The sequence below is a fragment of the Trachypithecus francoisi genome, unplaced genomic scaffold (genome assembly GCF_009764315.1).
Source record: "Trachypithecus francoisi isolate TF-2019V2 unplaced genomic scaffold, Tfra_2.0 Lachesis_group4, whole genome shotgun sequence".
NCBI lineage: Eukaryota > Metazoa > Chordata > Mammalia > Primates > Cercopithecidae > Trachypithecus > Trachypithecus francoisi.
In genome coordinates, this window is record NW_022681469.1 from 149,656,961 (window position 1) to 149,683,662 (window position 26,702).

The 26,702-nt window shown below is 43.0% G+C and overlaps 1 protein-coding gene across 2 annotated transcripts in view; it reads left to right on the forward strand.

The window, feature by feature from the left end:
- EGFR (epidermal growth factor receptor) overlaps nt 1-26,702 on the forward strand; it is a 193,752-nt gene that overhangs the window by 107,929 nt on the left and 59,121 nt on the right. Inside the window, exons 2-5 of one of the 2 annotated variants that reach the window (XM_033194501.1) lie at nt 16,960-17,111; nt 17,978-18,161; nt 21,317-21,451; nt 26,015-26,083. In XM_033194501.1, the coding sequence (XP_033050392.1) occupies nt 16,960-17,111; nt 17,978-18,161; nt 21,317-21,451; nt 26,015-26,083 (540 nt within the window). The other variant, XM_033194502.1, reaches the window with a different exon arrangement.

The following is a 26,702-nucleotide window of genomic DNA, read 5'->3' on the forward strand; positions in this document are numbered from 1 at the left end:
CCAAAACGCAGAGGTATTCTTAAAAACATACATCTGCACATGTTCCTCCTTGTTTGAAATCTGTCAGTGGCTTCTCAGTGCCTTTCAAATGAAATCTAAAGTCCTTACAAGCCTTGCAGCAGGAACCTCTCTCTCCTCCTTCCCCTCACACTCTCAGCTTAATCTCTGCTAGGCTCTGTCCAGTCAGGCAGCCTTTCACAATCCCTCTCCTCCTGCCCTGCCAGGAAGGTCCCCTTCCCCCAACTCTTCCCCACATGTGGCGGGGCCCTGCTTGTCCTTAGAAGCCCAGCTGAACTGCTTCCTCAAGGAACCCCTCCAGAACCTCTCAGACCAGGTCAGGTTTCTGCACTCTTAGATCATCCCCATGGCATAATCACAGTTGTGATGCTGTGATGATTTGGTGAATGTCTGTCTCCCCACTGGATGATAAGCTTCCTGAGGGCAGGAACAGCATTGGTTCCAGTCAATGCCATGTCCCAGGACTGCTCATTTTTGCACACACTAATCCTAAAAGGATGATGACAACAGCAACCACTTACATGACCTAGACGCTCTTCTGGGTGTTGTGCAAATATTAACAATTTAATCCTTGCAACAGACCATGAGGGAGGCATTCTTCTACTCCCATTTAACAGACAAGGACAGTGAAGCTAGTAAAGATAAGTCATTTGCCCAAGGGGACCCCACTAGTGTTGGCAGAGCTGGGTGCAAACGCAGGCATGTGAAGCTGGGACCCATGCATTCAAAGACCATGCCAGGTGGCCCCACTGCACACCTCATCCCCACACACCAGTGACGGGGAGAGAGATGTTCCTGCACTGCCTTTGATTAGCTACTTTCATAGAAGTCACACATATACAAAGGGATTTAATTCTAGTGGGATTGAATCTCAATAGTTTCCTTATTAGGTTGATTTCTGTTAATAGTTTAAGTACTGGGTATACATGAATTAGAAACTCTAGATTATTAGCAAATGCAAACTATAAAGCATTTTATAAATGTTATTTTGTTTGTCAGGGGATAAGTGAGATATTCATTATACAAAACGTAGTGTGGATTTTGAGGTAGAAAGTTTACTAAGGATCATACCATAGTATGAAATAGCCACAAACATTCAGTGAAACCCAAACACCCCCAATTTAACCTCAAACTAACACTAAATAATAAGGAATAGACTTGGGGCCCATGAAAGTATATTTCTAATGGTGAAAACATTCCCTAGTGAAAACTGATGTACGGTCTAGCTAATAAGAGCTCCTCTGACCCGCACACATCAATAGTTACATCCCGATGATGATGTGACATTTTGGGTTTTGTATTTCTTTTGCAAATTGAGCTAGCATTTTTGATGAGTGGCCGGGCTCTGCTACCCAACCTTTGGACTGTTTCCAAGCATAAAATCACAATTCCAGATAATCCTGTCACAAAGATCTGGGTCTCATTAGGAAGGAGAGGAAGCTGGGAGATGATCCAGTCCAACCTCCCCCAAACCAAACACCACGGCCTTCTCAGTTGTTTCATCAACCATCTAAATGTTTTAGTAATTCTAAAAATTGATGCGTTTTTTCCATGAAAGGAAGTGTTACCACATTTTCCAAGTGGGAGGCATCTATATCCTTACTCCTTCATCCTCTCCTTCCCACCCCCTCACCCCCACCACCCACACAACATCTGCAATTCTTAAACTAAAACACAAATTGTTATAAAAGTTAATTGCACTTTCAAAGGAATGCTTGTATAGAAACTTTCTCAGCTTCAAGGAAAAATAATACGCTTTGAATGGCTGTTCAACAGCACAGAAATTAGCTGAGTAGAAGGCACTCATATAGCCTTTAGGACCAATCCTTTCTGCCACCAACACCCCCCTTATAAAGACTTGACAGTGGGCCAGAATAAACAGCTTCAGGATGAATCAGTTGAGACACAAGTACACACTTCCAGTTTTTCCCTTCTCTGGTTCCTGGCCTCAATAACCAAGCAGTCAACTTAAAAAGAAAAACAAAAGCTTGCTTCAGATTACAGATTACAGACTTCTTATAATATGTCCATTTCACCAGGCCCTGCTCTCAGCCCCAGGAAAGGCCACTGGAAGCCACTTCACATGGTCAGGGCATTGCAGGAGTCAGTAATGACCTTAGCTCCATCAACATGTTCTGTCAGATTGAATGGAGCAGCCAGAGAAGCCAGAGTTGGCACAGGAACCAAAACGAAGGCTTCCCATCCTCCTGGAGTGAGCGGTTGAGCCTGGATGGATGCTTAGACCTATAATGGGTGCAAGCAGCATTCATTCATAGTGGTTTTCTGGACCCAGGGACTTGGCCCCAGCCCTGTTGCTCCACTCCTTTTCTTGCTTCATTACCATGAGTCTCCTAGACCACCCAACGATGCCTGCATTTGAAAGACACTTCTGCTGATCAAAGCAGCTGACATGTCCCCTTGCAGTTCATTTCTAATTGTCCCCAAGGAGGAGAAATTCAAATAGTTTATCACTAAGAGTTAAAGAAATCCACTGAAATATTATTTGGTCTAAAATTACTGTCATGGCGGAGCACCTTCACCTTAGACATTGCCCTTAAATATGAAAGCTATTTAAGAAAGTTTAATGAAAGAAGAGAATCACAAAAGGTTTTCCATAAGCAAAAGAAAACCTAAGAGAAAAGTTGAAAGTAGGAATGTTTTAAAGAATATATGAAGCGTGTTCTATGACTCACCCGTGTAAGTTATTTGTGTGTATTCTCTTGCATAGTAATTAATAATGAAGCAAAGCATGGCAATGATATATTTTCTTATCTAGTATTCTAGCAGACTCCATGTTTTTGGAAAACATCACTCTAGTTAAATATCAAATATATTCAATTGGAAAATGGGTTTTCTACAAGATTCTATATATAGCAAATATAATTTTATTAAGCTAGTAGGATGTGATAGGAAAGTAAAACCTAGGGGAGACCAAAGCAAGGAAAAATACTTCCTCATCCAAACTTGAGAGCAATTTACCGTCAGCCCTACTATTAATAGATAGAATACAGATTCCATTTTCATTACTCAACTGCCGTATTCATTATTACACTGTACAGAAAAGGGAATCATGTCTGTTGAAAACTTATATATGATGTTCTTGCTTGCATTCTAGTAATTCAACAATTTTTATTTATCTTTTTATTGCTTGCTAATTTTTCAAAATAATAAGCTAAAGAAAACAAAAGTTTGTGCTGTTCTCAGATGATATATTATCTCTTTAAAGGACAAAATGTGCTGTGAAATAATAGAATGCTTTCAGCACTCAAGTGTGAGCGAGCGCTCATACATGAGAGAAAGCCGTGGGGACTACAGAAGCCAAGAAGCAGATCTGGCTGGGGAGGCCTTTGCAGAGGATGTAGTTGTGCTGGGAGGCCACACACGTGGAATTCCCAGGAGGACTGTGGAGGCGGGGAATCTGCAGGAAAGCACTGGGGTGAGAAACGTGATGAGAAACAATTATTGTCTTAAAATATCTACAGGACTGTAAGGTAGAGAAGCAATACATTGCATCTGTGATAAGCCAAAGGAAATTATCAAGGGACTGGTTTCAGCTCAACATAAGGAACAATTATGTAATAGGGTTGTCAATAACAAGAGTAGACTGCTTCTTCACACACTCCTAGTCACTCAGAATGGTCCAGGAGGAGTGGACAACCATTTTGGTAGAGTATGGGAAGGCAGGGATGCTCAGTGGGAGTGGCAGGGGTAGGGGTGATCATCCCAATCTAGAAGTAAATTGTGCCCAGAACGGAGCTGCAACACTGCCCTGCACACAAATACACACAAATAACAATCCCCAGCCCCTGCATTTCCCTCTCGGGTTTCAGGACCTCGTATCTTACTTCAATTCCTTTATTTAGCTGATGATGAAATAGGAAGAGCTTAGCACTAAGAAAATCCTTTTGGAGTTTGGCCTGGGGGGAAAATGAATCACTCCAACCAGGTCTGTCTTCTAGAAAGTATAGGATGAAGGGGCTCCTCATCATGTATTCCCTGACCTCCTGCTAGGCCTTTCCCTAAAACAGGGACTGGCAAAGCACAACCTGTGGGTCACGCCCAACCTGCTGCCTGTTTTTGCAAATAAAGTTTTATTGGAGCATGACTGTATGTATTTGCTTACGGTCTGCGACTGTGTTCACACTATCCCAGCAGAGTTGAATAATTGGGACAGAGACCGTATGATGGGTGAAGCTGAAAACATTTACTCTCTGGTTGTATTCAGAGGAGGTTTGCTGAGCCCTTCTCTGAGACATGGCAAGCGCCGTTTCAGGCTTTCTCTTCTCTAGTCTCAGGCCTGGGGCAGTAAAGAGCCAGCTCAGGATAGCATTCCCGACTCACTCATTTTTTCAGGCAGGGGAGCTGTCTAACATCAAGTGCCTACATGCAGGAACTGGTCTGTTAATTAGTAGCTCTCCTCATGGAAGGGCTAATATATTCTAGAAACAGGAGTACTGCCCTATTGTGAGAATGTCCTGAGCCAAAATTAAGATTCTTCTATGGCAGAAACTTGGCTGGGGCTTCTCCTGAGTTAACTTGGTAGTCGTTAGTGATTTTTTAGTCAGTTTTTCCTCGCCAACGACCCCAGGAATGAGTTTGGGATTACAGGGTAGCCAGGGAAAGGGAAAGCTTCACGCCCTCCCCCGGAACAAGGTCTGTCTTCACACTGCTACATCCCCTCACCCACTTTAAAATGAAACTTAAAAGGAGGACTTCAGTTAAGAAGGAGGTGAGAAGATAGTTCATTTTAAAACAAGCATTAGGCCGGGCGCAGTGGCTCAAGCCTGTAATCCCAGCACTTTGGGAGGCCGAGGCGGGTGGATCACGAGGTCAGGAGATCGAGACCATTCTGGCTAACACGGTGAAACCCCGTCTCTACTAAAAAAAAAAAATAAATAAATAAATAAATAAATAAATAAAAACAAGCATTAAATGAAAACCCACACACACACAGCATACAAATCCAACCACACTTACAAAACCACCACAGAGGGTCAGGTGAGACCCCTTTTCTAAATGACAAAGAACAGGGGTGGGGTGGAGACTGTTCTGAGAGCACGCTGGCTTCCCTGAAGGGAATTCTCAGCTGTACGTGCCCGGCACAGGATCCCTGCTAGACACAGGGCCAGCTGCCTTCCTTTCAAGCCGCAGACGCATCCCTGTGTCCAGGCAGGCCGCTCAGCTGTGGTTAGCACCAGCTGCCCCGCTCCGTGGTGAGGTCCCAACGTGAGAGCAGGAAGGCAGGCCGGCGACCTCTGAGTGCTTGGAGAGAGGGATAGTATTCCTCCTGTGTGACCCCTCCAGTCTCATGCAGACTCAAGTCTGACTAAGGGGCCAGGCGCTTTGACCAGGGACTCTCTCCCCTCTCACTCCCCTCCCAGGAGTCACAGGTACATGAGTCCTTGTTTTACAAATGAAGAAAACAGACCCAACATGATTAAGATGTGGCTTTCATAGGGGTGGCACCAGGGTTCCAAACTGTGGACTCCACTGAACCCAGTGCCCACTGACATGCGCTAGTAACAGTGCAGCTGCCTGTGGTTCTGTCCGCAAAACTGGCGGCGGGGGCTGGCTTTCCACTTTCTTTTTTTTTTTTTTTTTTTTTGCTCTTCAAATACCTTATGATGTGAATATGAGCTACTGGCTCCGTAGTTCTGCTGACAACATGACATGTTTCTATAACTTGAAAAAAGCAGGCCGGGCGCGGTGGCTCAAGCCTGTAATCCCAGCACTTTGGGAGGCCGAGACGGGCGGATCACGAGGTCAGGAGATCGAGACCATCCTCGCTAACATGGTGAAACCCCGTCTCTACTAAAAAAAATACAAAAAACTAGCCGGGCGATGTGGCGGGCGCCTGTAGTCCCAGCTACTCGGGAGGCTGAGGCAGGAGAATGGCATGAACCCGGGAGGCGGAGCTTGCAGTGAGCTGAGATCCGGCCACTGCACTCCAGCCTGGGCGGCAGAGCGAGACTCCGTCTCAAAAAAACAAAAAAAAAAAAAAAAAAAAAAAAAAAAAAGAAAAAAGCAAGCAGTGGACTGCTCATTGGCAAAATTGAGCCAGTAATTTTTTAGGAAGATTATTTTTCTTCCTTTTACTGCTTCTCATCTGTTCCCCACAGTAAAGAGGACAGGATCACAATGACTCAGGGAACACCTCCAGTCTGAAGCAGCACCATGGGAGCTTAGACCTTAGGGTCGGCTTGGAAACCACAAGCGGAGTGGCTTGAGCCCCTCAGACACTCCCTCCCGAAGCTGCTTCTCCCCATGCTACCCCAGAGGCACCGAGCGCCCTCTGCCCCCCAGCAATTCAATTCACCGGCTGTCCTGCTCCTGTCAGTACTGAGAGTTCCATGTTTGACCCTCAGGGGAAGAGTTCAGAGGCCCTTGGGTGTCCCAGCATGCCCTGAGGTCCCTGCTGCTGACCCTTCGTGCTGTCAGCATTCAGAGGCATTCACATAGCATAGCCTCCCAGGCTAACAGCTGTCGTGGAACAGCAGAGCAGCTAGACGTGGACATTCTGTGGCCAGTGCTGCAGAGGTCAAAGGGACAAGTGCAGGGAGCATCTTTGCTTTCAGAAAAAAAAAAACAAAACAAAACAAAAAAAAGCACACTGGTGTACTGGCCTTCTCCTGGTATCTTAGTGATTATTCTTTTCTTTAGATTTTTGGTTGTCTTTTTTTTTTTTTTTTAAAGAGAGGCTTTTGTGCTTTTTTCCTAATGTTCATGGGTAAACCAATGTAAATGTGTGTATGTTTATAGAGATGGCTTTAAATCGCAATTCTGCAGTAGAGATTGATTTTTTTAAAAACATGGGTAAAAATTGAAGAAAAATTTTAAAAGAACAGTTAAACCATCTTGGGCTATGGGTGGATATGCACCTCCCCATGGAAGCCAAACAAAATCTCTCTGCAGAGAAGCATTTGCAAAAAGAATTTCCAGTCCCAATTTTTGAGTCAGATATCTTTTATTTCCTTGCAAATTACACATCTGTTTCAGGATTTTTGTCTATAAGAAGAATGAATGAAGATGTGATTCTTACAGATAACTATAAACAAACCAGGAAGGATAATAACTCGTACCCCCCAATTCTAATTTGGGCAATGATCCAGAGAAGGGGAAGGCATTAAAAAAAAGAAATGGAAGAAACTTTATTTTTAGTGGTAAATGGTGGAACTATGTATTTTATATATGGTGAAGTTACCAAACCCAACACTTGGCACTTGTAGACAATGTATTCTTCTAATCTGAATGTGAAGTATTATGTTTTCATTTGCTTGGTAATGAGGAATACTGGTGCTTCCGTCCCAGATCTCGAGCTGAGTGACTTCTCTTTCTGACATGCGTTCCTTTAGCACATCTCTACACTACATGGCTCTGAGATGTCCTGTGACTGTTTCATGTGTAAAGTTGCCTTCCCAAAGGACTCACATATTCCTTCAGGGCAGTGAGTACTTCTGATTCATCCTTAGCAGCTGCCTTCACACTACTTTACTAGATATGTTGTAGTTGAATTAATGAACAAAAGAACAAGCAACTTCTGGTGCCTGATGTGGATCTCAGAGCAGGGTGGAGTGAGCCTGGCCAAAGGGTCATCGTGCAACCTCTGTGGCTGACTCCACCTGGCCACAGAGCTTCTCAGCCATGCTCAGTATTCACATGACTTCTAGAGCGACAGTTCAACCAGCAAATAAACAGCTCCATATGGGAAATATTACTCAGGCTTTGTCATCAAGGAGTGAGTCACAGGCCTGAGCTGAATAGAAGATAGAGGAGAGAAGGTATGTGGACTGGGTGGGACTGCGCCCAGCGAGGTGAACTCCCGGAAGCCCTGCCTCTCTTTACCTGCACAACATCTTGCTGGGATGCCTTCCGTTGTGAGGGCCTGTCTAGGAAGACAAGAGTTGCACCCTGGCAGGCAGCACTGAGCTGTCTCATGCAAAGCTGAGGAAGAAAGAGTGAGTTGCCCAGTGAGCTTGCTGGGGCGGTGGAGGCTGGGCTGGGCTGTGCAGTCCGCAGCCCCCAGCAACCCTTGGCACCTTTCTACTGCCTGGTGCTCACCAGCTCTCCAGTAAAAAAGAGGAGCGTGAAGTCAGAGGGGAAGGGAGGTAGCACAGGGCAGTCTTGAGTTTGAACAAAGAGCTGGCTTCCTGAAGTCAGCTGGCTGGGTTTTGAAGCCAATTTTCCAGCAGTGGTCTTTGAGGCCAACCCCATTTAGGAATTCTGTATCTCCCCCTACCTTCTACCAGATGTCTCTGAGCTCACCTTCGGTGATAATCATGCAGTCCCCATCGTCCCCACGCCCACACTACCCCATTCTGTCCTACCCCAGGTTCTGTGGTGCTGTTGGCTCCCCAGCGAGCTGGGAAGGGAGAGGCCTGCTCTGCTGGGGCTCCTGCTGCCCTGGCTCTGCACTGCCCTTCCCTTGCAGGCCTGAGGCACCACTGGAGGAGGCACACAGCTCTCAAGCAGCAAAGCAGATGCCCTGGACACAGGGGAGGTGCAGGGTGCAAGTGCCGGCCTGGCCCACAGACTTTTGGAGGGGAAGTGGTATTATTCACTTCAAAAGTATGCCCGTGTGTAGAGAGAGAGCCCCTGAACATGAGTAAGCAAAAGTCCCAGCGCAGAGATTAGACAAGCGGAATGCTGGCCCAAGAGGAGGTGCTTACTCACGCTCTGTCTAGGAAGGGAAGCCAGGCCCAGCACACTCACCGCTATCTAACCTCTCACACAGAGGGATTTTGAATCCAAGCCAGCATCCTGTCCTTTCTCCAATGTCCCCTGCTCAGGAGTCAGGACTCAGCAAGGCCCATCCCAGCCACGCAAAGATCCAGTTCCAGGACTCAGGACTCAGCAAGGCCCACCCCAGCCACATGCAGGTCCAGTTCCAGGATTCAGGACACAGTGAGGCCCACCCGAGCCACATCCAGGTCCAGTTTCAGGACTCAGGATTCAGTGAGGCCCACCCCAGCCACACACGGGTGCAGTTCCAGGACTCAGGACTCAGCGAGACCCACCCCAGTCACATGTAGGTCCAGTTCCAGGATTCAGGACACAGTGAGGCCCACCCCATCCACATGCAGGTTCAGTTCCAGGTAAATCATCTGCTTTCCTCCGTCCAGGAGCCTTGTTCCCTGTGTGTCCTTGTGTGTAAAATGGAAACGTTCTGAGAAACTGCCTGCCAGGGCAAAGAGTGCTGCCAGGCACACAGTAGGGACTTAATATGAATTTATTGTATTGAATACATAACAGATCAATGGGTATTGCTTTCTGAAATCTTTTTTAGCCAAATTTTGTTTCTTATAGTCCAATAACAGGTCAAATTCATTTCTGATTTACTAGCCATTCAGTTGTCCATAAAAAACGGAATGTGATTTAAGATTATTAGTTTAAAAACCAATGGAGGTAAAACAGGTATCACTGAAGACACGTAGGCAGAAATAGATTGCAATAGTTGCTGCCATGTGAAGCCTCAGTGTCATGCTTCATATTTAGAGAGATCTGTGATTTCTGAGGCCCTTTCATGTCCATAATCTCAGTGCTGCTTACAACTGCCCTGTGAAATTCACAGAACTGATCCCATGTTAATCAGAGTACACTGAGCACTGAGACCTAGCGTGTTGAGGTAACTGGCTGGAGATCATCCCGTAATGGTACCATCACAATCTTCACACAGTAGAAGTTTGATGATGTCACTGGAAGCATATTCCATAGTCCCTCATGAACTGGCCTTCCTGTGATCACAAGCATCAGTGAACTCCCAAGAGGGTGGGACAATCTACAAATGTATTCTCACTCTACTTAGTATATATTTCACAAATCACAAGCTTGGTTTGGGATTCTTTTAATGGCTAGAAGGAGAATCATGGGGTTGAAAGTCCAGCAGTTTGGATATTCTGCTCTCTAACTCAAAATGAAGAGATGTTATTTTCAAGTCTTCTGCTTGTTAACTTAATTAGAGACACGTTAGTTTGCAGCTGTGTTGGGCATGCCACAGCTTGGCATGTTTAGTCCAGAAGGCATATTATAATGTACGTGGCAGATTGTCAGAAATTCAAAAGGACTTTTTGAATATCACATGTGCATTTTCAAGTTCCCATATAGATTCAAACTCAGTTTGACAGGTATCTTCAGATGCCTATCAGCTAAGAACCATTTATTAGTTGTGAAATAAAATAGGGTAAAATAAGGAACTGAGGAAAAAACATAAAATTTGTTAAATGAATAAAAATTGTCTTCAAAATTATGACTTTTTCCATCCCACAAAAGTTTTGATTAAACCCACAATGAAAATTTAAATAAAACAGTATATTTACTTTTGTTTAATCAATTACTTCATTATGACTCACAACTGTAGGTTTTCTAGTTTCCATTATTACAAACTATTGTACGGGTTAAATCAATTTCATAGACCAGTCTTGTTCTATAGTCAATTTATAAAATTGTTTTTATGTGGTACATTGAGTGTCTTCATAGATGTACATGATTATTTCTCAATTTTTAAGGACTGTATTTTTTAAGATATTCTTCTTTAGCCTTCTTTAACACTGATTTTTGTAAACTTTTTACAGATTTTTAAAATTTTCTTTTTGGTAATTTTTTAGCATAAAGTAATACATGGTCAGCTTGGAAAATTTTAAAAACACAAAAACTATGAAGAGTAAATAAGAAAAACACTCCGAAATTTACCATTCAGAAAAGGTCATTGTTAAAAACATGGTGTGTCTTCCTCTTGTCATGCTTCTGTGCATTTGAGCACATTTGAGATGTGTATACATGTTCATTTTTAGATTTTTAGTATAGCAAAAGAAATGACCAATACTGATTCAATGAAACCTCTGGCAAACTCACTGAGTATCTTTTCCTTATATATTTTAAGTTCATCCTATAAATGAACTATCCATCTACCTTATTTGAGATTTTGTTAAATCTTTCAGCAAGAAAGCAGGAAAAAAAATCCTCTGGCCTTTAAAGCCTAATTAAATATGTGACTAAGCTAGAAATATTTTATAATGACCAACCAGAAAGTGGCAAGAACTGTCACTCTTCCCATACAGACCACCTCCTCCTCTGGTCAGGCACATGGAAACCAGAAAGGCAGAGAAACCCAGGATAAGTCATCCAAGACTTTGGTCACATGGCCATCCATTGCTTTCACAACAAATATACAAATGCAACATGTGTGTTTGCATTTCATATCAGTAGGTCCAATAAGCTATCTATATATACACATATGTGTACACACACACACACACATCCGTACAGTCACTCCCCAGCTTACTACAGTTGGACTTACGATTTTTTGACTTTACAATGGTGTGAAAGCAATGCACATTCAATGGAAACTATACTTCTAATGTTAAATTTTTTATCTTTTCTCGGGTGAATTGATGTCTGATATGTTACTTTCTTGCGATGCCAGACAATGGCCGAGAGCCAGAGCTCCCAGTCAGCCGTGCAACCAAGAGGCTAAACAGCTGATTCTATACAGTGGACTGTGTCACCAGCATTTTGGGGATATTGTGTTTTGTGTTTTTCAATTCTTTCATGTCTACAAAATGCCATTTTCGATGGCTGTTTTCGATTTAGGGTGGGTTTATGAGGACATAACCCTGTAGTAAATTGAGGACCATCTGTATATCTGGTAGGGAAAGATGGATAACAAATTCATAGGCAAATAATAATTTCATGATTATTATTGTTTCCCTACTTAATAATAAGTAGTGATCACTGCTAGGGAGCAGAGAATGCAGGATAATGTGACAGAATGTAATGGTGAGTACTTAAGCTAATGTAGTTGCAGAACAGGCTTTTCTAGGGAGTAGGCCTTTAAGCGTACCTCGTACCTCGAAGATGCAAAGGAAGCAAAGATGCGAAGATCTGGGCTGGGGATGGAAGCAGAGACAACTTGGAGGTCAAAGGGAGAGACTGACAAGAGCCCAGCTCCTACCTCAGCAGCCATTAATGCATAGCTGAGAAAACAAGTTAAAACAATTATAGTTTTGCTTAGACAATTCTAAGTGTCTAGGTGGATTTGGGCAAATCTGGAGAAACTTGTTCTAATACTGTGTCTTAATAAATAATATAGATTTGCCCAGGCTTGTAGGCAGAAAGGTATACACCCCCATAATAGCAGAGGAAGGCCACAGGGCCTACCCCACAAAACCAGAGACATTTAAAAACTTAAAGGAGGAAGACTGCTTTTCTTTTCAGTTAAAATAAAGTGAGGATTTTCTTAAGAAAAATAATAATGAGACCACTGGCCTGCCCTAGATGTCCAAAGAGAATGCACAGATAACTTCCTATATCCACTTTCCTGAACCAGCCCCTGACAGCCAAGTGGAGCACAACAACAGAGATGAACCTCAAAACTACTGTGCTGTGACATAAGCCTTGCTCAAGAAGACAGTGTGGTGTGAGTCCATCTATGTCCTAAAGCAAGCAAAGCTATTCTGTAGTGAAAATGGATCAGGACAGCGGTTGCCTCTGGTGTGTGGGGGCAGGATCGACTGGGAGAGGCATTAGGGATGACAGTTAACTGTTTCGATCATGACAGGAATTCAGATTACTCCAGCATGTGCATTCGTTAAAGCTCATTAAATGCTACACTTAAGATTAATCCTCTCACAGTTTGTGGATGTTACCTTAAAAACAACAGTGATGACTGAAAACTAATATCGAACTCTGGTTAGTGATATGCCAATATGAAGTATAATGATATCTCTACTTTAAAATGCATCCAAAAGCAGACTAGAGGACCACATCTGACAGACAGATAAATAGATATGTGATAAGGTGAATGTAGTAAAATGCTAACATAAGGATGTGTGCAGTACAATTCTTTCAGCTTTTCTATACATTTATAAATCTTCAAAATAAAATTTTAGGACAAAAAGTTACTTTCTTGAAGACCTAAGTCATAGGGCCTGCTGCTCTTGATGCAGTAGAATTTGTCTTCAGATTTGCAAGGGGTAGGGCAAACCACTAGCATTTTGTATGGAACTTGATACAAACACTTTTAATTATGTGATTTTCAAATGTATAGACTTAAATTAATATTAACTCGTTCTTTGAATAAACTACTAAAATACCTAGTCTTAAATAAATATTTTTATGTAATTCTTAAAGTACAATGTATTCCTTTTTCTTTCTTCTTTCTTTTCTGATTTGATAAATATTCTATAAAGTAACTGTGTTTAATGGCCAACATTTGAGTAAGTCCATATGCAGATCCAAACATCTCAGTTTAGACAATAACTTAAGACAATATAGAGTGGCTGACATCCCCTAACATGGGTCCAGATGCATGTTATGTTATGCTGCTGTTGCATTCTCAATAGTTAACTTTAATAAAAGAAAGTCAAAAGCTTATATATTTATTCAATCTTCAAAACATTTCTGGGACGTTGTCTTAGTTAATTTTATGTTGCTATACCAATATCACAGACTGGGTAATTTATAAAGAAAATAAATGTATTTGGGCCATGGTTCTAGTGGCTGGGAAGTCCAAGGGCATGGCATTGGCATCTGCTTGGCAGCTGGTGAGGGCCTTCATTCTGTGTCAATCTATGGTGGAAGGTCAAGAGAGCATGCATGTGAGGTGGTGGGGAAGAGAAAAAGGGGGTTTAACTCCTCCTTTTATCAAGGACCCACTCCCATGATAGCTAACCCACTCTTACAATAATGGCATTAATCCATTCCTTAGGGCACAGCTCTCATGACCTAATTATAATACCTCTTAAAGGTTCCACCTCTCAACACTGTTGCATTGGTGATTAAGTTTCCAATAAATGCACTTTGGAAAACACATTCAAACCACAGCAGAAGTCAATGTTATTGTCACCATTTTCATATTTGAGGAAAGCATGACACAGAGAGCTTGGAGAGGTACTTCAAGTTCACACAATGAGGAAGTGGCTAAACAAAAACCTTATCTTAGATTAATTAAAAACCTCTTGCTCTTTGCAGTTTTGTCTTAAATCTACCTAATTTGTTACTGTAATTTTTAAGTAATTTACTCATACAAGTGGTCTCACATTAAATTTTCTCATTGCTTTATATTTCTAACATGAGATATTTGGTATAAGGATGGAACCAAGATCATACCTTGTTTTAATTAGAAAACCTAGACCAAGTCATTCTGATCCTCATCCTAGATTTCACTTAAATGCTGCTGTCTCCTTTTGGGTATTTGACAAGGGAAAGCCTCAGAAGAAACAACCTTATATGTTTTCTTTTGATACTTTAGTTATTAACCCAGGATAGTATTCAAGATTGACATGCCTTATATTGAATCAAATAGTATGTCAACTGCCTTCTTATTCTCAAGAATAAACATGTTGAGTAATTGGGCACTTAAGTTTCTTTGCAGTTTTTTCCATTATTAACAAAATTAATGAACAACATTCTGCATAAGGTCTGTTTCCTCAGAATAAGTCTCCCAAAGTGGAATCATCATGATGTAGAATTTAGGCATACTTGCTTGTTTAAACAAATTGTCCAGTTGCTTCCCAAAATGTTTTGTGAATTAAGATTTACATCAAGAATATGTAATGTTGTTACTGTCTCCCAAATACAGGATCTTTTTCTGAATATAAAAGTTACTCATGCTAATTGTAGACAATGAAGGGTCATTATCTTCATTGATAATGAAGTGCTTCTAATACTTGTGCTTTTATTCATTTATTCAAAAAGTGCTAAATAAGCCCTGAAGGGGCTTTTGGGGGGTTATTTGGGGCTCATTTAGGACTTTTTGAATAAATGAATAGAAGCACAAGTACAGGTTTTTTAAAAATATTGTTTTCTGTAATAGATTAATCTTAAATGGCATTTTTCCTTTACTGACACAAGTTACTTACTCTTTGATTTAATAATAAAAATTCTTTGGTTCAACTGAGAGAAACTTGCAAGCTGATGTCCTTGATTATTTAAAATGAAAGCAGCTGCCTGTTTTCATCCGTCTGCATCCTGAAGAAACTCTTCTGCAACGTGTTCCAGCCCTAGGTTCTAGTTGACCCCATTCACCTGTTTGGCATGAGGGGCCCAACCAACACTTACGGCTACCTGGACCACAGCCAGTCTAGTTGGAATGAGAGTTAGAGGCCATAGTCTGTCAGCTGGGAAAGCAGCTTTTATTCCAAGGTGTGCTAACCGAAAGGCCATGTGTTATTGTCACAACCGTGTACCTACATCAGTGTTGACATCTTTTAAGGACTTTAGAATTGGGAAATCAGTTTAGCCCTATCTGCATGTGTAACAGACAACCATACAATTGTTTCAACTTGAGGTTGCATTCAGAACAAACTCATTTCCCCCATACTCCTGGGGAAAAGCAGACCAGAGATGCTGGGTCAATCCAGAGTTATGGTTGGAAAAATGATGGAATAATTCTGCCCCTGGAGATAGGAGAGAGGGACTCCATCTTGTCAACTGTCATGGTTCCCATGTGAAAGTTATCGTTATCACTGAAATTGAATGAGAACACATAAGGGAAGAACAGGGAAATCCCCACAGAGTTAAAGAGGATGTGAAGATTGCTTCATATTTAATGTTTGTGTAAGTGCTTTGGGTTGGTTATGGCTGTCTGAACATGTGCTCATTTCCATGGCTCATTGCAAGGGCAGACAGTCCGATGATACTCTTTAGAATCATTCCCATGGGGAGGGAACAAAGAAGCCTATAAAATAGAAATGCACATGTAAAAAGCATTGAAGAAAGTGCCAGTGTATTGATTTTGGCCATGGTTTGTGCTCTACCACCTGGTTACTGTGATTGCAGGAGCGCCTTTGCAGACGAGGAAGAACCTGGCCAGGGCTCAATCCAACATCCAAAGCCAGAGGCCATATTTCTTCACTCTTAAGATAATTTGGGTTCAAATTATAGTCGCTTTACACACTCTCCTCCTCAAAAGCCCCAAGACTCTGTTTGTTATGCTTGCCTAAACATGCCTTTCAAAGAGCTAGTTCTGTAAATACAACTTTATTATAATCCTCTCCTTTGCTTTTAAAAATGGATAACCACTTCAATTTATATGGTCCAACTTTGTCCCTTAATTTAAAACTTTTTTCTTGGATTAAGTTTGATGCCTTGAAACCATAAGGACTCAAGCATACAGGACTGCGTGTTGGTGGTGAGGGAAGTAACTGCACCTCCGCCTGTGCTGGGTGGATCAACACGGAGTGTGGACGAACACAGGGATGTGTGGGTTTCTCACTAGCTGAGGGTGTTTTTAAATGTTGTATTTTGATGTTTGTTATTTTCTGAATATTCTACATTAGACCTTTGATTTATTCTTTGATGCATTCATTTGAATAATATTTTTAATCTCCAACCAGTTAGGTTTTTAATTTACATGTTTTTCACTGATTTTAGGTGTACAATGTTGTGTACACTACTGCCCAGTGTATGCTATGTTTGTAGACATTCTTTGCACACATAACAATGTGACATACTATATTTTTGTGAAGTAAAAAGTTCATTATATAGTCATTAACTCAACTCTGCAGTTATATTAGTGAAATACGTTGTGAAATTTATTTTTTGCCTACTAGAGCTCTTACAGGTTAATCTTGTCTTAGAGATTTTCATAGAATTTTCATCTACCGCCCATGCCTTTAAATTTCAACTTTTTTTATTTTGGCATTTTAATGCAATTTCATGCATTATAGGACAATTTCATCGCTTACTATGAATTGCACCTTATATAAAGATCTTTTATCACATTTGCTTTGCTGTATCTGTCAGTGAGAATTTGTATTATCAGTCACTAAAGCTCACAAAGTTAGTAAGCTTTGTGACCAGATGACTTGGGCAGGAATGGGCGAGTCTCTGTGTGGAGGGAGTGAAGAAACTGCTAGCCTTATTACCTAGACGTTGAGGGATTGTTTTATTTTAGTTTTTCTGCATTTCTCAGTATTTCATGTGATATCTTTCTTTTTATTCCAGTTTGCCAAGGCACGAGTAACAAACTCACGCAGTTGGGCACTTTTGAAGATCATTTTCTCAGCCTCCAGAGGATGTTCAATAACTGTGAGGTGGTCCTTGGGAATTTGGAAATTACCTATGTGCAGAGGAATTACGATCTTTCCTTCTTAAAGGTTGGTGACTTTGATTTTCCTACACAAATAAAATTGGAGAAAATCTAAGTGGAGAAAGCCCTGGGCAGAATTCCACTTGAAGTGTGTTTAATTTTGCTGTGGCAATGACAAGTCTTACAGAGCTCCAAATGAGAGTTTTAAGAGAAAGCCATTTTACCAGCTAGTGTCAAGTAATAGCTAGAAAAGAATATCAAAGAGAAACAGGCTAATCTGGAGTTCCACTGTCATCGTAGACACAGATGTTTATCCCTGACCATTGCCTCAGTCATGGTGTGTTGCCATACTAGCTCTTAAAAACTCTTTTTAAAAGCCCTGCTTTGCACCATTTGCCTGTTTCCTTAGTGTAAATACTCCTACCAGAGCTGATATCAAGCTACCAAGAGTTTCACCCAGCTGGTCACAGAATTATTACTTCACAATAGGTGCTAATGACCCCATAGGAGCCAGCTCTGAAGGCTTCAGAGTTTCATTGAACTTTGGATGAGATTTACTTCGCCTTCTGTTTTTCTTTCTCCTTTCCTTTTTAAATAAGAAATAATGCAAAACAGATACAAAGTAATTCTTTTTAATTTCCATTTTCACTGGAGAGTGTTGAACCCCATGCGGCATGAGAGCACAGCGTTCCAGAACAATGCTTACTGCTCGTTATCACAGGCGTCAAAGGCTAACGTGCAGGGATTGTTGCAAATCGTGGAAATGCTTCCTCCTGTGTCCATGACTGCAGTCATCTACCTGTTTTACATTTGTTGAGCACTCGTGGGCGTTAGGGTTCAACTGAGTGTCCTAGGGCTCCCTGGACCCATTTTAGACCTTGAGTTCTTGAGTCCTCAAAAGAGAAATCACGCATTTATGTTTTCTCTTCTTAGACCATCCAGGAGGTGGCTGGTTATGTCCTCATCGCCCTCAACACTGTGGAGCGGATTCCTTTGGAAAACCTGCAGATCATCAGAGGAAACATGTACTATGAAAATTCCTATGCCTTAGCAGTCTTATCTAACTATGATGCAAATAAAACCGGACTGAAGGAGCTGCCCATGAGAAACTTACAGGGTGAGAGGCTGGGATGCCAAGGCTGGGGGTCTATAAATGCAGAGAGCAGTTCCGACGGCTCCCAGTGAGCTTGTCACTCAATTCTACCTTGGAGAAGACTTTTATTTTTATCCAGTACATGTGCACTGAGTGCCAGCTGTGTGTAAGATACTGCAGGGGAAGTTACTGAGAAGATGGCAGATACTGGAATGGGAAGATTTAAGCGGGGTACCAGTGTTTCCATGGACATGAAAAAATACGGAGAGATAGTAAGAAATTGTAAAGATTCTGAGTAAAAGAGAGTATGAGCAGACAAGCTGGGCAGGAATCGTGAATCTATGTGCATAGACAGTGAATAAACTGCCAGTCTTTTTACCTGGACCTCAAGGATAAAAGACATACATGCAGTAAAAATCAACTCACATTGAGGACAGTTTCGAGAGTCGCACTGCTACACAGAAAACCATGTGTAAGTTAAGGACAGAGAATGAGGTGTTCTGGAACTTTGAATTTTTTGAGTAGGACACATGAGGCTCCTGTGAGAGGAAACAATGAAGGATGATAGAAGAGAGGGAAGTTGATTTTTAAAAACTGGAGACAGCAGTGATTGTGCCTCACTGGGCAGTAGGTTTGGGGCCAGGAATGTTAAATCGGTGACTTCATTTAACGCTCACAACCTTTCTTCAAAGTAGGCATTGTACAAATGCTCCTTGACTTACGATGGGATCCTATCTGGCTGGACCCCGCCAAGGGTGAAGGCGTCATTAGGTCGGATTTGAGGGCTAACTGAATGTGTATTGCCTTCACACCATGGCAAAGTCGAAAATCTATGTTAAATCATGGTAAGCCAGGGACTGGCTGTGCTCTGCCATTTCACAAATAAATAAATGGCAGTCAAGTAACTCCCTTGAGGCCCCCAGCTAGTGAATGGAGAAGCCAGCTATGGCCACCAGTCTCTGCCCCAGGGTTCTCAACACCCCTCCTGTGCCATGCAATTCTGACAGGGAGGCAGTGCTGGTAGGAAAAGGGTGTGATGAAAGGGGTGCCCAGCAGAGGGAGTCATATCGGAAGTGACAGGAGCCCAACAGGAGTGCAGCTCTGGGACCCAAGCCAGCACCTCCAGGCGTGGGTCCTCGGTTCACCACCTATAAAATTGTGTGATTCCCCCACACCCCCTGCTTCTCAGAGCAGCCGCGCACATGCTTGTGCTGTGCCTGCTTCCTGTGAGATGGCCTGGTACACAGGTTCCTACAGTGCGCCTCACACGCTGTCTCGGAGGGAGGCAGCCTGTGCCGGTGCCTGGACCTCAGAGCCAGACCCTCTGGGTTCCTGCCCGGCCCCATCCCTCAGCAGCCAGAAGGCTCCGGAGCACATTCTCCAATCCCTCCGTGTCTCTGTTTCTTCATCTTCAAAAATGTGGATGGCATAGCTGCTAAAATAATGGTGACGTACTTCCTAGGTGGTGCAGAAAATTAAGTGACTGTAGGAAAAGGTCTCAGCAGCTCCTTCCACTTCCTCCGTATAATTGCTTTTTAAATCAAGGCTGGGATTGTATAGATACAGATTAGTTAATGTGATATCATTAATAGCTAACCTAGTGCCTGCCGTAGGGTGAGCCTCCGTTACACCTGGGTGCCTACCTCCTCCGCTAAGCCACCCGGAAGTGGCTCCTGCAGCCTCCCTCACCTGTGCTGGCCCTCCTCTGGCAGTCACTGCCTGGGGTGTGCTGAAGGCCCGCTCTGACTCTCCCTCTGTGTTCTCCCCACCCCACCCCCTGCTCTCTCTCAGTTCCTTGGTCTGTTGTCCAAGCTGCCACAGCAGCCTGGACAGCCCTGTTGGTGTTTCCAGCCCTGCCCTCTCCTGAGTTCCATCCACCTGTGCACGGCTTTCTCATGAGTGTTTTCACGGATGGTTCTGCTGTTGTCTCCAACCTGATAAACAAAGCACCACGATTCAGCCCTCATGACCCCAGGCTTCCTCCTCGGTTCCTTGCTTCTGCACATCCACTGAAGAAGCCGTTCACCTGTTCCACTGTTTCCCTGCACTGCGTCTCCTGTCTGCAGGAAGCCTTCAGCCCTCACTTCCACACTCCTCTAAGATGTGTGCCTGTCCCCTCCTGGGAAAGCTCTTTTTCCTAGCAGCCTCCAGGGGTGAATCCCTCCTTTCCCACATTGGTACTATACACACACACACACACACACACACACACACGCCCATTCCCTGCCTGGGGCGCTGGGCGTTGCTTCATGTATCAAAGGTCGATTTTCTCTCTGTTAAAATCACAGATGGTCATTGCACCATTGTGAGAATGAATGAAGATAGTGCTTATAAATCAGCCAGCGAGGTACCCAGCCTCGCTGTGTGTCAGGGTCTCCCTGGGCATAAGGTGGTTAGAGTGTGTGACATATCTGTCCCCAAGCCTGTCAGCTCCCAGATCGAAGCCAGTGGGTCTAATTCATCCTTGCGGCACCCACAGCACTTGCACAGGGTTTTGTACACATATGTCATTCTGTCAATGTTCATGTTTAATGTCATCAATGGAATACTCCCACTTTGTAAAGGCTTGAATGTATTCATCCCTGACCTTTCCACATCTTCTTAGTTCTTACTTGGAAACAGCTGTACAGTTCCAACGCCCTGTGCATCCCTGGAGTCTATCTGTCTCTGTCATACATTCAGCTTCTTCTTGCTTCGTGTCACTCTCACACCCTTTTCTCTAATGAAAAGCTCCGCCTGGGCATGCAAGGTGGAGGCTGACCCCTCACCTGGCATCCAGGACTGTAGTGCTCGGGACCTGCCTCCCTGCCCTGCCTACCCCCTACATCATGTGACCATTCCAGTCCAACCGATCAGTCCCTCAGGACCCCCAACTTACCACATGCATATCATTTATGCTGTGACCACTGACTAAACTATTCTCTTCCTTCCTCCCCATATTTCTAAATTTCTAATCATTGCTCAAAGCCCAATTCAGAGAAAACCCTAGCTTCTCCATGGCACTATCATTAACAATTTTATCTGGCTGTCCCCCAGGAAGTTCACTGGGCTAATCGCAGGACTCTTGTTTGCACCATGGCATCTCTTTAGCAGAACATAAATGTGAAGAGCACGTACAACCTTCATGGGAATTTAAAGGAGCTGGAAAGGGTGCTCACAGCAGTTCCATTCTCCCACAGAAATCCTGCATGGCGCCGTGCGGTTCAGCAACAACCCTGCCCTGTGCAACGTGGAGAGCATCCAGTGGCGGGACATAGTCAGCAGCGACTTTCTCAGCAACATGTCGATGGACTTCCAGAACCACCTGGGCAGCTGTAAGTATCACATGCACACTATCTCTGCCTCCAGTTCCTATGCGGGGGAGCTCTACAGCACTGGGGTGGGGGAGAGAAGCCATGTTTAGTAAGTCACATTAATCAGAAACAAAAAGTAAGCAAAATATCTGACTACTAGAAGAGCATGTATTTACCACAGACGTAGACATGGTTTTTTTGTGGTGGGTGGCAGCCCAGCTGGTTGGCAGTGCAGGCCACCTGAGGCAGATCCCCTGCAGGGACAGCACTTGTGTCCCGAGAAGAGCTGCTGTTCACAGGGCGAGCAGCACCAGGGCCTCTCCCAGCCTGTCCTGCTGAGACTGGCCAGACTCCTGCATGCTGCTGAGTCTCCAGAGGCTCCCCGGCCCTCCTGAAGCACCAGGGCTGAATCCACCCCCAGCTGAGGGCGTAAACACTGCCACATGGAGTCACACACACAGCTGGGCACTGCCCATGGGGAGGAAGTCTGTCCATGTTTCCTTGAATGCTGGTGGCCTGGTCCCTGTCCCATTCACCAGTGAGGCAGCCTGTGGGGAAGCCTGGCAGGAAATCAGGGCCAGGTCAGGGTGGCGCCCTGGCTGAGGCCAGCGCTGATGGGGAACTCTGAGACGCAACCTCACACTCACCCAGCTCCCCTGGGCTTTGCCTATTCCTGATCGCCCGGCCTTTCTGTTCTTTAGAATAAGAAGTGATCACCATTTCCTGCTTCTCTGTTTCTCCACAACTGTGCAGTGGATGCCTGTTTATTTTCTGCCCTCAAAAAAAAAAAAAAAAGAGAGAGAGAGATCTGACATGAATCTTCAAAATCATCAACTAGAGGACTTTAGATTTTTGCATATTTGTTTTATTTTTTATTTTATAGATAGATTGTGATGAAATGCCCATAATACAAGATTTTCCATCTTAACCATTGTAAGTTATAATGTCAGTGGCATTACACATCCACATTGGTGTGTGGCCATCACCACTATCCACACACAGAACTCTTTCATCTTGCAAAGCTGAAACTCTACCCATTAGACAGTAACTCCCTGCTCTCCCTTCCTTCCCAGCCTCTGGCCCTGGCAGGCAATAGTCCACTTGATGTCTCTGTGAATTTGACTGCTCTGGGGCTCTCATACAGGTGGAATCATGTAGTATCTGTCCTTTTGTGTCTGGCTTATTTCACCTAGCAAAATGTCCCGAAGTTTCATCCATGTTGTAGCATGTGTTAAGAATGTCCTTCCTCTTCATGGCCAAATAACATTCCATTGTATGTTGACACTACATTTTGTTCGTCCATTCACCCATCTACAGACACTGGAGTTGTTTCCATCTTTTGACTGTTTGAATAATGCTGCTGTGAACATGAGTGTTGAGGCTTTTTGTTTTATAGATATATTATTCCACCAGATACCCATCCCGATACCTACTATGTTTGCAAGAAACTGAAAACTTTATTTTACATTGCAACATTTCGTATTATGAGATCAAGGTTAGCATTTCTTCAGCTGTCTGGTGGACAATGGGGAGGTTAAATTGTGCACATTTTTTTAATGAACCTGGAACAGTTATGGGGCCAGTGTTTGCCATGGATCAGGTCAGGCAGCCCACAATAGCAGGCCTCCATGTTCTGTACAACAGCTATGGGAAAGACCCACAAAGAAAGTGCTGGAAAGGGGAATGATGGGTGGGCTCGTGCAGTAAAAAGACTCAAATACTACAGGGCTTTGAACTATAGGCCAATATAGCATTGCTTTAAGAATAAACATAAAAACAAGACAAATAAGAATAAGCCTAGCAAAATTAAAAGTCCATAAAGAGCTGACATTTCAAGCCAATAAGGGAATACTTCATTGTTCAATAAGTTGTCTGGAATGACTTAACTATTAGGGGTGAAAATATCACAGTGAGAGAACTATAAAGAGTTTTTTAAAAAGAACTAGGTAGGTTGGGTTAGTCGCATTGGAGAGTGCAAATTCACCATCGACCTGATACCTGAAATTCCCTTCTTCCCATCTAGAGGCAAGTTGGGACTGCTGCCAGGCTCCTGCGGTAAACAAAGCCCCTCTCTTGACTGGTGCTTTATGGCTACACATTCCTGCTCAGGATGGGTCTCATTTAGTCTTCACCAAAAAAAACAAAAATCTCATGAGATGGTTTAAGTATTTTATGGACAAGATGTCTAAGATTCAGAAAAATTTCAGTGTGCCCAGCTTTTATGTTTATGTTGAAGTTGGGCATTAGAAGTTAGAATGAGTGAGTTTACTTGAAAGAAAATTAAAATAAATCCATCACCTACTCCATGTAATATAAATTCTAAATGCATATTAAATACATATAATATTTAAAATATATGTAAGTGCCAGAAGGAAACATAAAGTAAAGATGAATATTTTATAATATCAAGTTGAAGAAAAGCCAAAATCTGACATCATAAAAGAAAACTTTGATGTAAAATATGTTAATGGCTACCAGGAAAATATTGTGCAATGTCTGATTGCCATGAAGAGGGTTAATGTCCTTGCTATATCACTCCCTGAAGTCATCTTTAAAAGACTAAGAAAGAGATGAATCTCTTAATAAAAACCTGACCCAGAACATGAGCAGCCTCTCCTTCTCCCTCTCTCTTTCTCTCTCTCTCTTTCTGTCACACACACACACACACACACACACACACACACAAAGATGGCCAAGAAATAAAGAAATATGTTCTTTCTAATGTAGTAAAAAGGTCAAAATAAAATAAGAAAGCATCACATCTTCCTTCGTGAAGTATTTGGGTTCCTTTTGCTTTTAAACACCTGGGTTGTGGAGAAACAGAAATTCTCATGTTCTGCTTGTGGGCATGTATGTTAATAAAACCAAGCTTGGCAATATGCCTGCAATATGTATCTAAAGCTTCAAAGTATGTATAGCTTTGACCAATGAATATCACACTTAGGAATAAGAGAAAAAGAAATAATAATGAAAGTGAAAATCATAAGAGATGTACAAACATATTCTTATACAAGAATCCTTGCAGCCTTACTTATAATAAATTTTCTGAACAAATTATATATCTAAAAATAACAGATTGGTTGAATAAATTATGCTGTAGCAATGCTATTGATAATCATGTTAGATAGAAGCATATTTAAAGGCATGGAAAAATTGTCATGTTTCATCTGGGTTTTTAAGGTTATAACACAATGTATAGTGGGATTCCAATTCCTGTATATACATAGACTTATATGTCTATATTGATTAACTCTGGATGAGTCTCATGTCTTCTTTTTGCTTTCTTCTATTATCCATATTTTATACGATGTGCCTGCATTTCTTTTTTGTAACAGATGGTCAATACTAGAATCATAAACAGATCTTAAGTTTGTTTGTTGGCAAACATTTCCCCTGTTAGGAAAAGATGCATTTTTCTTTTAAACATTTCTCTCTTACACAACGATTACGTGCTTATAATAGAAATTTGAAAATTATATGTGAGTACAGGGTAAAAAGTAGAAAGAATGGGATTGCACGCTGCAGACCTAGCTGCTTTTAGCATGCCTCTGTATGACCTTGCTTTCTCTAGACCTCTGTCGCAGTCTCTCTGCCTCCCTCCTCACAACGTCCATCCCCCGCTGTCACTGTCGTGATGCCAGCCTCCCCAGCCTTCATGACTCTAAGGAGCACCAGTGCGGCATTAGCGCCCTTCGCCCTGGTGGTATCCTGGCTTCACAGTCACATGGGAGATTGATCGTCAGCTTTTCTGTTTGAAATCTAAATTCTTCCTGACTGCAGGGGACCTCGGGACCCATGAACTCCTCTAGTTTACTATGTCTTCATAGTAAAAGATATCTGCATGACGGGACTCTCTAACAAATTTGGTGGTTAACCTGCTCTTTCTATATAGATATAGCACTTCGACCTTCAGACTTCTCAATACTGATAAAAAGAAAACACGACAGATGAGAGAAAAACCTTTGCAGCTGTAATTTGTAATCAACTAATTATAAAAACTGCAAAAATTGACCAGATAGCTAAGATTTTACACAGTCATTAAAGTGATCTGCACTGTTAACATTTCACCCTCTGTGTACCATTCTATGCTTCTCTCTGGTTTGGAGTCTAGAAGGTTTTATTTACAGGCCATGACTTAAAAATCCCAGAACGGCTGACACATGCAGTCACTCAAGACTGGACACAGCAAGGAAGCAGTGGGTCCATGCCAAAGGCTCAGCCAGACGAGACACTCTAGCTGTGGCGGGAGATGCCAGGGAATGCTCCATGCCCAAGCAGATTGTAAGCAAGGAACCTCAAATTCATGAAAAATTCTCTCTTATGTGGCCTGTATCAGTAATTACTCTCTGCCTCAGTTTCCACAGCTGACATGTAAATAAAAGCAGTTCATGGTTCATCTTCTTTTCTTATCGGAGTCTCTTAAGTGATTCTACAAACCAGTCAGCCAAACAATCAGAGAATAAGTTGAAAAGATTGTCTTCATTTATTGAACGTGTTTAACTCAGGCCTGGGAAAGGGTGTCATCAGTTTCTCATCATTCCTTCCCTTTCACTGAGATATGCATCTATTACTTTTACATTTCAGGCCAAAAGTGTGATCCAAGCTGTCCCAATGGGAGCTGCTGGGGTGCAGGAGAGGAGAACTGCCAGAAACGTAAGTCAGTGAACAGCCTCAGACCCACATGTGACCGCCCCTCTCTTCCTTCACTTACTTAGGTGATTGGATTTGTTTTCCCTTTGAAGACTCCAGAGAGTTATTTTATTACAGGGCCAGATGTGAACTGGTAGGTGAAGGACAGTCTTGCAAATCTCACCGCATGTGGTTAATCCAGGGTGGGCTATTTTGGGTGCTTCAGCCTGTCACAAATAAGTGAACACCAGCAGGTGCCGGGCACGATGGTTCTCGCCTATAATCCCAGCACTTTGGGAGGCCAAGGTGGGCAGATCACGAGGTCAGGAGATTGAGATCATCCTGGTTAACACGGTGAAACCCCATCTCTACTAAAAATACAAAAAATTAGCCGGGCGTGGTGGCGGGCGCCTGTAGTCCCAGCTACTTGGGAGGCTGAGGCAGGAGAATGGCGTGAACCTGGGAGGCGGAGCTTGCAGTGAGCCGAAATCACACCACTGCAGTCCAGCCTGGGCAACAGAGCGAGACTCCATCTCAAAACAACAACAACAACAACAATAAGTGAACATCAGCAGGTACCCCAGCCCTGTCCTCTGAACACAGCACACTTTCCTGGGAATGGAAGACTTGTCCCTGTTGACAG